Here is a 12020-nt window from a genome sequence, read left to right as displayed (position 1 = left end):
TTGGCTCCCCCTGTAGCTTGCAATCTGCAAACAATGAGCCCTGTGTCCGTGACGGATGGCCTACATCCCTCCCCATTTGTCTGCACTTTATCCCCATCACCGAATCAATTGTTAAACCCCAAAGTTTGCTTAACATGCACTCCCTGCTAAGGGGGGCGCCACTGCTGAATATAGAGGCCACGCTCAAGAAAGAGATCAATGTTGTCCCGAAGTGCAGGAGTGGATGAGAGGCACTTTCAGTGTGACTTTCCGGGTCCTAATTAGGGACAGTACAGCCGGCTACCTCTCTGGGTGACATTTAACCGGACATACTTGATAAATGTCACAACGCTGGATACGGCCACGACAAATGGATGCATCAACAACGGCTTCATAACCTTTACTGATAGTCCCTGCCAGGAATTCAAATTCTTTATCCGCTCTGCCTTGCATCTCTAAACACCGCGCCCTCATCATCAACATTGTACAGGGAGAGTGCCTCTCGCCGTGGTGCGTTAAGCCAAATTAAGTGGACCGGGGGGGGGGGGGTTGTCTGCATGTGCCCTTGCAACACGGCGGCGTGTACGCCTTTGCGCGCGAATGCCAAATGATGTTGGCCCACGACGGCGGCGGCGGCGAGAAGGGGACCTTTGTAAGCAATCAGAGGGAATGGAGTGCTCGTAGACCTCCCTCGTACCTTCCCAAACTTAGATGCGGACAAGCCATCGGAATTAATCAGATCCCGAGACAGTTGGAATCAGGCAAGAAGCAGCTAGAAGATGGAGGCGCTGGTGTAATTGTTGAGGATATAAATGTCACGCACATAATGCTCAAAAGCTGAAGTTATTTTTTTTTAATTTATATTTATTTATTATTTAAGTAAGTTTCAAAATAATACTAACCCTACATTTAAAAATAGAAATGCATATCCAGCATTTTTTGTATTCAAATAAATGACAAAAAGGTCATTTCAGTGGTACCGTGAGTCTTTGAAACCAAATCATCTTTCCCTATCGAAATTAATGGTAAAGCCATTAATCCACTCCAGCGTCTTCAAAAGAAGACAACAAAAAATGGTCATGTTTTTAATAAGACAAATAGCAATTGGTAATATTGTACTTGTGGAAATGTACAGTAATGACATAATTGCATACAATGTCAACAAATTAGATTTTGCACCATATTTTTGCTTCAATTCAAGAGACGCCGTGCTGCTCCTTTTGCTGTGTGTACCCTAATAAAGCCAGCGATATTAGCCGTTCCTTGCAGAGGATAAAGAGCATACGCCTGTGAGTACTTATATTTTGACGGTTTATGAAAAAGTTATGAAACATATGCTATTTGTTAGCCCGTCTATGGTCTTTCCTGTTATGCGTAAGCATTAATCGAGCAGACTTTAAATCAAAGTTATTTGGCAGTTTTAAATAGAGAATGTGTAATTCACTTTGTTTGATGTTTAGCTTGACAGTAAATTTCAAATGGGAGCGTCTTATGTTGAAAAACTTGAAAGTCTGGTCATCCGTAGGATTAGTAGAAGGGGACACAATTCTGCATGATAAAAATTACATTCTAATAATAATAATTATTGAACAGACAGCGTGCGGCTTTTCGCTTTTAAATGCGATCTGCTTAGGTCCCATCGGAAGACGTAAACGCTCTTTGATTAGAAGTGACATCTTGGCAAGTAGCTGAGAGAGTCGATGAGCTCACATGAGGCCGATTGCAAGTCAACTGACAGCAACATGACATTTTTAGGGCAGGGGGAAAAAAAAAAAGGTGGCCTATTGTTATTGCCATTGTAGGAAGTCGGCAACCTTCAAAAAAAATAATAATAATAAAGGAGTGCGCAATTTCCCTTTTATTTTCAATACTTTTGTTTCAGTTAGTGATTATTTTCAAAAGAACAAACCCCTAATGGTCATGTTACGGCTTTGGAAGGCACAGCACTTCTTGTCTTTTGAAGTACGTCTTTGATATGGAGAATATGTACATAGATGTATCGCAATGTTGTGCCCCTCTGCATATAAAGTAAAATCATTTATCTGATTAAAGTGACTGTCTAAATATAAACCCTTGATTTCTTTCAGGGATTCTTTTATCTAACACAGAGCTCTCCTTGGACCTGTGCTCCTGAGTGATTGCACCGTGCTATACGTGTGTGTGTGTGTGGGGGGGGGGGGGGGGTGTGCGTGTGTGTGTGCGCATTCCCATGCAGCCCGGCGCATGTGTGCACCTGCATATGCATATATGCGTGTACTCCCATGCTTCACATCATGCAGCCTTAGTTGCTTTGCGGTGGCTAATTGCCTCTCCTGAGGAATAATTAGATGACAAAAGCAAATCTAGCGGTGCCTCAAAAAAAAAAAAAAAAAAAAAAAAGAGTTGGGGGGGGGGGGGATCGGTGGTGGCTGAGGGGGGAGATGTATGTTATGTCGTAAGGGCGCTTCGCCGAGCGGTGCCATTTGTTTGCGATGGAAATCTGCCAGTGGTGGCGATAGGAAGAGAGGACATAGCAGAGGCCATACATTGGCGGGCCGGAACCCCGGCAAAGAAAGATGGGACGCCAATTAATTACGGCTAATTAGATGTATCCGTTATATTTACTGGGCCAACCATGAATCAAATGGTCACGTTATTTTTAGCCTGAGAGATGTGCGTGCATGCACGCGGCGCATTTGTGTACTCGGGCTGCGTCGCCGTCCGTGTCGCCGGTTATTTACTGTTAGCGTTCCAGGTGTTCAGAGCTGGGTCGCTGCGCACTCCCTCCTCAGAGATTAATAATCCATTAGTAATCCATTTCACTAATGAGCACAGTGGAAGAGGTGGATTTAGGGATTTAGGCAGGGACGGGCAAGGGAAGCCAAGTGCATACTTTATTTTTCAGCCAATCGGATGTCCTGTGCTCCGTTCCGGAGCGACATGGCCTCCAACCAAAGACATAAATTAACTTTGATTACGTCACCTTTATTGGGTTGCAGGAAATAATCATCACTCACCATACAAGTTAACTGCTTTTTACAGCAATAGGTGCTCCCCAGGGAACCATTCTAAGCCCCTTATAGTTTCCCAAGCCCTGCAGTTTGCCGTATCATTTGACAAAAGATTGAAATATTAGCTGTACCAACTGCGAGAGCCGTAACAACACAACCGCTGTATCATTTGACCAAAGATTTGAATATTAGCTGTACCAACTGCGAGAGCCGTAACAACACAACCGCTGTATTAGCATTTATATAGCACTCCTCAAAGAGCTGACACTGCAAATGATCCGTTTAAAGCCCACCTTCTCTGGAGACCAGCTTTACCTGTCCAGCTTGTCCCCCTAGCAAAAACAAACTCAACCGCACAACTTGGTGGAAACATGACACTCTCCTCCCTCTCCGTCGGTAATGACGCTGGCACGTGACATGACATTGAGAGGCCTGATGACTGACAACAAGACGGCCCACTGGAGAGAGGTTAACAAACCTGACAAAGCGGCGTGTCTTGATGACACGCAAAGCGCCCATTGAGGACCGCATGAGCAGAGTGGAAAGGACTCCCAAATGTCACCAATGGCTCTGATAGAGCAGCGATTGTACTGCATAGGTAATGGCGTATTTGTTCTAAAAATACCTCTGAATTCCAAGGAGTGAATTTAGAGGTGACTTTTGAAAGGGTCCTCAAGCTGGGCTCCCGCACTCAAACATTTGCAGACTTGATAAGCGTTTTGCCGCCACGCTGCGCCGCCGTGCACGTTTTTTTTTTTTTTTTTTTTTTTTTATAAATAGAGTTCCAGTGGGCCTCGTGGCACTTAAACGCCGCTACGAGGGCTGGCACATCAAAATGAGCTGGTAAACACTGAAGATTCCTCACAGCCGCCGCCAATCCGGCACGCCCGCAACAATCTACAATTGTGCGTTTCAAGTCGAAAACAGAAGATTTCCCCAGTGTGGCGCCCGGCTCCCTCCACAGATCTTCTCTCCACTCTTTAGCAGTCACAACATGATGGAAGCTGACAAAAGACTGCGTTGGAAATTGAACGCCATAAGTGGGGAGTAGGGGTGGGAATGCGGTAGGCGGGGCCCGTTGTTACCTCCACCTACACGCATGGGCGAGATCCGACACCTTCCTCCGTTTCTCTTGGGCCTCCCTTGGGGAGGGAGCCCTGCTTCCAGATTGCCCCGCATGATGGATGTGCGGTGTGAGGAATGGGCCGTCCCGTGGGCCAGGGCGTCGTTTCTGGGTTAAACAGCATCCTATATCAAACCCATCTATACCTTCACAAGCGGGGAAACCTGTTTACTGGGCCGGGAAAGCACCGCAATCCATTTCCTGTCAGGCTCTCTCATGGAAGCGACAAAAAATTTGGATAGCCACAGGTGTGGGGGGGGGGGGGGGATTCTAACACGGGCAAAACTTGAGGTTAATACATGTAAAATTGCACAATCCTTATTTGATATTCACAATAGGGCCGAACGATTTTAAAAAATCGATTACGTTTTGCGATTCAATACGCGATTATTTTTTCAAGGTTCTTCTTCCCATGTGCGTGTTTTTTTTTTTAAACAAACAAGCAATAAATTAAGCTCCATTACAATAAACAAATCATATTCATTCTACATAAATGTTCTGGTCTTATCTTGAAAATGTAATGACTGGTTTTCATCCATGTTGAAATTTTGAGTCATACAAATGAATGGCTGTAAGTAGAGATAGACCGATATGCTTTTTTTCTGGGCCGATACCGATTAATAGTAGTCAAGGAGGCCGATAACCGATATTTGGAGCCGATATTCATTTTCAGAATCTTCGAAATCTAAAGAAAAATGTATTCTTAACTTTGTTGTAACGTCTTTAAGCAGGTTTGTTGAACAGTGTTTCAGGTTTGCATAATGTTGATTTAAAAAAAAAAAAATCATTATTATAATAAATTTTTGACAGTATACATCCCTGTTATAAAATTCTAACAAAAAGTTCAGGAAGCACCCGTTGTCAGCATGTCTTAAAAAGGACAACTGGTAACTGAAACAATAGCTCCATGTCGTTTTCTACAGTAAATCAAAATTTCAAAATGACAGAAATGTTACATTTTCACATATCTTTGTTTTGATTTCCACAGTTTTAAATTAATTGATTATCGCCCAGCAGCGTTTTAAAAAAGGCCGATGCCGATATTCGTCAAAAAGCCAAATATCGGTGCCGATAACAATAATCGGTCTATACCTTTCTGTTAGTTAATTTTGTTGTTTTTCTCCAAGATAATTTGATTCTCCAAGACGTGGCCAATATAATTCCAAATGTTTTTGGACACAAGATCTGTCCTTGACACTGCATATGTACCGTATGCTGCATTGTGACTCATCCTCAAATGTTTTTTTTTTCTTTTCCCTAGATATCACTTCCATTCCGTCCTATTCCATTCCACGCAACCTTTCGAGGAATCCCAACTGCACTTCCCCTTTTCACGTTCACCACGAGGTACAACACAAACTGTGATGTTTTGCGTTCTTTCTACCTTCTTGAGTTACTCTTCCGAAAGTACGCTCAAACTTTTTATTACGACCCCACTTTTAACCGTCTTTTAACGGCTATGAAACGGGAAGCTCCGCGACATCCTCTGGGGTGTCTATTAAACGGACTCTGGGCCTAGAGTGGTTTAGTGCGCCGATAGATGGGAAAAGACCTGCGAAGTGAAGATGATATTCCACTTTGCACTTTGTGTTAAATTCCCGCTAATGCGGTGTGGGCTTACCTGCGCGCCGTAGGTGGATCAAGAGTCAATTAGTGGCGCTAGTGGGCAGTCTTAGCCGAGGGCCCTCCGGTGACAGTTTGTGGTGGACCGCCTCGCCGCGGAGCCCCGGCGACGGGCAGGGGGAGCCTAAATGGAATGCTAATTCGGGGGCGCACAAGTCAGGACTCTCTAATTGGGACACAGCTGCTGCAGGGACCGAGTATCCCGTGAAGCGCTGCAGAGGTAGACGAGCCGGCGGGTCGCGGTGATCGGGTCAGGTGTGCTCTGCTGAAAATACTTGGCCTAAAAGCTATCAGGAAGGAAACAAATCCCAACTTTGGGCAAGACTGCACTTTGTAGTTTGCTGGACGTCTAAGATCTAAAAGAACTGGCAAAACGCAGGCGGAAACTGAAGACAGCCTTTCTAGTAGCGATTTGTTATTTTCCTAACAAATGGCAGGTGGTTAACAGTCTATCACAGTTTTATTAGACAGTTAATTTGATGCGTGGGTGCTCAACACTGAGGCAGCTGTGCTTTTAAAAACCTGCCGTGACTGTCAAAAGATTTATTTTGTTGTATCCAACTGGGATGCCTTGGATTTATACTTGTTTGACAAAGAGGTTGTTTTATTTTTTTTTTTAGCACACATAAGATGGATGACAGGCGGCAGGACGCCCTAGTGGTTCGCAAGGTCTGCCTCGCAGTTTGGAGGCTCTGGGTTCGAGTCTCGGTTCAGGCGTTCCGGTGTGGGATTCGCATATTTCCAATTCCTCCCAACTAGAAAAAGAACAGTCAAATTGTGCTTTTGTTGGAATTCTTCTCTGGCCATCTGTTTGTACTTTTGCGCGGTTGCGGATCTGTCCTCTTTGCAAGCCAACTAACGTCGGAAGCTTGAGGTGAAGCCGCGATTACCCACGCGGCATTTGGGCAGGCGGCATCCAGCTTCCGCGCCATAGCGAGCTATCTCTCAGCCCGTTTCAAGTAGTCGGCCGCGCTCTGTCTACAAGCCGCCGTCTTCACCTTTCAAAGCGTTCCTCCCTAGCCCTTCAAATGGAATTTGCGGAATTTGCCGGAGAATAATGCATGAGCTCATGGCGGGAGATGGACGGGAGCCTCCTGCCTCAGAAGTCGGCCTCCGTAGACGGCGAGGCGATTGACATTAACCACCCAAGAGGAGAACCTCAGGTGGTTCGGTGGTAGGGGAGCCTTTGAACGGCATTGCCTGTAATAATGAGGCGCCCTCCGACAATCGCCTCCCCCAAGACGTAGACAACCTTCAACAGCCGTTTTACATTCAAATAGATCGTAAGCACTGTCTTAAGTTGTCGTTGAGTGATGACATTTCTTGAGCAATGCCGACACCTGGAGTGAGGCCAGTGGCGGCCTATAAAATCAATTTTCCTTCACCTATTTATGTGTTTTGTTGGACGAAAATATTTGGTAAATAGTTAAACTGCAAAGTGGACTGAATTGGTCCTTTTTGATATTCAAGGACGCTTTAACATCAGTCACGGTATGAAAAGATATAAAGGCAAAAGATGCGGTACTCAAAGTGAAAATATATATCAAGTTGTTATATATGTATAATACCGTATATATGTGTATATTGGTGTATACATGTACCTAGTGTGTGTATATGGACATACGTGTATATTCAGTATGTTTATCCATACATATATATGTATACATATATATGTATATATGTATATTATACACAATCTGTAGTTAGAAAATCTTCAATATATTTGAATACACAATGGGTTATTCCTTTTTTGTCCTACATACGGTAAATGAACACAATTTCTGATTTCTTCTCGCAATTTGCCTTGATACACATTTAGAAAAATGCTGATCACTTTTGATGGCAAGCCATATTGTGCAACTCGTAGTATTAGATTTGAGTACTCCATTCGAGAGACTCTGTCAAATCCCGCTTCAACTTCGGAATACGCTGAAGCTGACTCGGCCAGAGACAGGTCACAGCCCGGACCGGTCGCCAGCCAATCACATTCAGGCAAGCAAGCATGGGCAATTTGACGCAACCCGGATACATTTCCGCTCGCTACATCCAGATGGAGTGACAGACGTATATATATATACACATCTATGTGCCAAATGCCGATTCTTTTACAAGTGAGGTCGGGCAAGTGTTTGCAAGCTCTGTGGCCGACTACACTAATATCCCCCACGCTGAGCAGTGTGGCGCTGCGAGCGCGAGCGACCATGCGCATCGGTCGCACTCGGCTGCACTCGATGAGCCGGAGCCGTGCGATTGATGGGCAGTGGGATGGAAATAGGAAGGAGGGTTTTGGGGGACGCGGGGGCAGATGGTGAATAATGTTCCACTCCGGCTAATGCAAACGAGTCTGTCGCATAAACATCAAGACGCTTGGAATAAAGCGGTGCTTTCCAAAGGCGCGTAGTCCGGGCAACCTGCGCTCGTCTTCCAAGTATCGTCTCGCCTTTTCGCCGCCGCCCTCGCCTTGAAAGCCGTAAAAGTCGAGCGAGTTGCGTGTGCAGCCTCCAGTGGCATTTGATGGACTTTTGGAGTAAAGCGTCCGCAAGGGTCTGCGGGGAGAAAACAGCCAACGGCGGGAGCGTGGAAAGTCGGCGTGGCACCCGCTCGCTCGCTCCCGCTGCGATTTTCTCTCTCTTGCCATATTATGGCCCCGCTGTAAAAATGCAGCAGTGCAGCTTTCATTAGCTCACAGAGCAAAGATTATGGCTCAATGCAGTGCTATAAATTATGTATGGGCTGTGTGCTACAGTGTGTAGCCTTCACTACCCCCCCCCCCCCACCCCAATTTGAAAATGACAATTTCCATCCGGAATATTCCCTGAGCTTTGATGTCAAATTCTATCATTTTAATTTTCCCACTTTGTCACCTGGACCACAGTGGAGGACGTTGCATCGTTAGTCATAATGAGCTTTTCTTAATAGGCTCATTTTATGTATATACTCAATTGCATCTCGTCATTGCCTTTTCTCACCAGAACAAAAAAATGACTACGTTTGTGAAAAACAGTTTGCAAAAATACGAATTCTCAGTTTAGATTGTCAACGCAGTAATATTTCAACAGTTTTTGCCAACCATACCAAATATGACAAGCGTGGTCAAGTAGTTGGAGTGGTTAACAGAAGCCTTGCATGTTTTTTTTTTTTTTTTTCTTTTTCGTTTGGTAATTCTCGGTTTGTTCGTCATGATTAAATCATTGCGGCACCTTCTGGTGTGTGCGACTTGACCATCTGGGCGGCAGTATAATACAGTCATGCAGACAAAAACAAAGATGAGTTTCACAAATACTGCAAGTTACTCAGTAAAAAATAAAAATATATATATTTTTCTGTGAAATACAACTGTTGAACGATACACCAAAGATGTACAACTAATATGGTATTTGAAATTGGGTTTGCATAGCGCGCAAATTACTTGGGATTTCTCCAATGAGCCGTCGAGCAACTTTTTAAAGTAAAACTATGTAAAAGTCCGTCTTTGCGCCAGTGACTCTCTTCCAAGTTTGGTTGCAAAGTGAGCAGAGGTCAGCTGCCACAGGAAGTAAATAACACTGAGTTAACTGAGTTAATTTTCTGTAGTGCGTTATCAAATTCAAATTAATCTGTAAATAACACTGAGTTAACTGAGTTAATTTTTTGTAGTGTTTGTAGTGCGTTATCAAATTCAAATTAATCTGCATATATAGATATATATATATATATATATATATATATATCTTTATATTCTCTTTATCTCTATTCTGTGAAGTGTGAACCTACAGGTTTTGGGGATTTCGGCAGGCGCGTCTGGTTGTTGAATACAGAGCCGTGAGCGAAACGTTGCGACAGATGGCGGGCATAACCGCATCGGCGGTTACAATGCGCCAAATTCATAACAAAGGCAACAAGACGGGCCCTCGCTCTAATGAAGGTGCACATAATTACCTGGAAATGCTCAACCGTCGCTCATCATTCAGCGTCGATGATTTGACAGCAACCGTGGAGTGGGCGGGCACTGGGCGGCCATCTGCCTCAAGCCGAGCGATAAGATGGCCGCCTGGAATGTGCTCAGCTTTAAACAGTGGAAATAAGAGTGCTTTTTTTTTTTTTTTTTTAAGACAACACCCCCTGGCTTCTCGCGTTAACTCCTCCTGCTCAAAATATTATATGGAAGCAGACGTGGCTTTGAATGATAAGCGCCTTTAATCACTGGCTCAGCCAGGTGTTTACTTCACCTTTTAAGCCCTCGAGACGGAGCCAAAAAGCCGCCCGGCGTCTTGTGCGCATGACTCATTCGAGCACTCGTCGCTTCTGACCGACATCCGTTTGCGTGTGCGCCGTCCTCAAAGCAGCGCGCCGCGCCAACACTGAACGATCTTGACGAGCATGGGCTTCGCAGCGCTCCAAGTATCGCATTTGAGCATCCGCTTTTGGAATCTGTCAACGGCCTCCCGTTAAAAGCGTCACCCTGTTTGTATTGCTCATTTTCAGCACATTTCACTGTACTTTGAGCAGTTATGAGCTGGCGATAAAGAATAATGATCAGTTTTATTTCTCATAGCATTTTACGTCCCAGTGACCCCCAGCCTTTTTTTGGCTGGCCGGCTAGCAATCAATTCATTTTAATCACAATGGCCGTCGCCGTGGAGCCGAAGGACGGGGGGGGGCGGGGGTGCTAATTGATTGGCAGGTATTTGCATATACAGTACGCGACAAAATGTCACGAGCGGCCTTGGTGGTGACCTGCGTGGGCCTGTTGGCGAAACAAACTGATGAGGGTAATTCATCATGCCGCCCGCGCGCTCGCTGGTTGGCTCGGACGGGTGGGGGGGGGGTTTGGCGACGACGGCGGCGGCGCCCGCCATTGTTAGCGTCGTCAGTCACCTGTCACGCCACGGTGGGCACGAGGACGTATGAGGAGTCGAAGGGGGGTGGGGAGATTGCAGATGAGGATGATCCTTGCAGCAATGACAGACATTTTCTGCTGTCACTCTATGAGTGGGTGGATTTGCTTTGATTTTTTTTTTTGAGTTAGCTGTCAGGAATCTGCTGGCCTAAATATACAACCTTAAATTCTCTCTTTTTTTTTTTTTTTTTCTATGAAATCTTATTAATTTATTCCCAACTGTGTAGTCTCTGTAGACTGGACTGCTTGCAGTACCTGCATGTGGATGGTAGATTTTTTTTTCTTGGTCCAATCAGATATCAGCCTCTGTGTTGCTATGTCACTGTAATCTGCCCAGGTCCTTCAGAATCACTTACTTAAACTATGATACCAATGGCTCGATTTTTAAAATGTTTTATTTGCCTATTACATTTCAAATTCAACTCTCAAAATCAGCCAGTGTTTTTCTGCCCTCTGATTCGTTGGCAAGTTTGACTAGCAAAACATGTCTGTAGCGTTCTGCACACCTTGTTAGTGATTCTCTAGCATGATATGAATGGCAATCGGTGGATAGGAACTTGGATCTCAGAACTGAAGCGAAATCGTATTTGTAGTCCCTCATTCATCCATAATCATTTTCGCCCATCTCACCAAGAAAAATGCCCGTCCCTCCATCCAAGCAACCATCCACGGATGCCGACCTCCAAACATTTCTGTTGTTCAGTGTCACTGTGGCTCGACACAGCCGGTGCATGGTCGGTGGTGTGCAGCTGCGTCATTGCTCCATTCTTGCAAAAACTCTCCAGCGTGCCGACGCTGCTTATAAAGTAAACATTTGGCCATCATTGTAGAAATTATGCCCAAGCACAAGCCCCCATCCCCAGGCTGAGCGGAAATATAGTCACAATGGGCTGGGGGTTGGGTGCAACTCATTAATAGCGTGGCTGAATTGCCGTGATAACGCCGCCTCCAATTCCTGTGAGAGGTTTTACTTTTTGACCAATGAACTGCCGGAGCAACCTATTGGCCACCAAGTGATCTCTGCTGGGACTTAATCAGAGGATGCTCTATTAAATCCACTCGCTGACTGATGTCGCTGCCAAATAATTGCAGTTGTTATGACACGTTTTTATGCGGTTATTTGGTGTAAAAATCCGACCACCGCTTGGTTTGTGTGTGCGGTGCATACTGGCTGATCCCTGTGGGTGATTTTGTGTGTGTTATGGACCAATTTTGAGCTATAAGGCTGGCTGAATAAGATTATCATAATGCGCAGGGGTGGAAGGTGTCCTGAAGCTGAAATATAGCTTTCTAGTATTCACACAATGTCTTCAAGTGGGTCAAAAGGCCTGGCTGTAGATGCTGGATAATGTAGTCGGGTGGCAAGTAATCCTAATGACTCGGCAAACTCTGCATGAATGCGTCGCAATCGACGTGCCCGGTAAAC

General features: G+C 45.1%; 1 protein-coding gene across 9 annotated transcripts in view; it reads left to right on the top strand.

Moving 5' to 3' along the window:
- Window positions 1-12020, top strand: part of LOC147126748 (uncharacterized) — a 282315-nt gene that overhangs the window by 88734 nt on the left and 181561 nt on the right. For 8 of the 9 annotated variants that reach the window (XR_015084604.1, XR_015084603.1, XM_086021727.1 and 5 more), the window contains one exon: window positions 5354-5439. The exons of the other annotated variant lie outside the window; for it this stretch is intronic. Coding sequence is in view for 2 of the 8 variants with exons in the window: in XM_086021727.1 (XP_085877853.1) it covers window positions 5354-5439 (86 nt within the window). In the remaining 6 variants the exon portion in view is untranslated. The remainder of the gene's footprint in view (window positions 1-5353; window positions 5440-12020) is intronic. 9 annotated transcript variants of the gene reach the window in all.

Source organism: Filicampus tigris, chromosome 22 (assembly GCF_054856515.1).
Source record: "Filicampus tigris isolate MCC_2025a chromosome 22, RoL_Ftig_1.0, whole genome shotgun sequence".
Classification (NCBI taxonomy): Eukaryota; Metazoa; Chordata; class Actinopteri; order Syngnathiformes; family Syngnathidae; genus Filicampus; species Filicampus tigris.
This window is presented reverse-complemented; position numbering and strand designations above follow the sequence as displayed.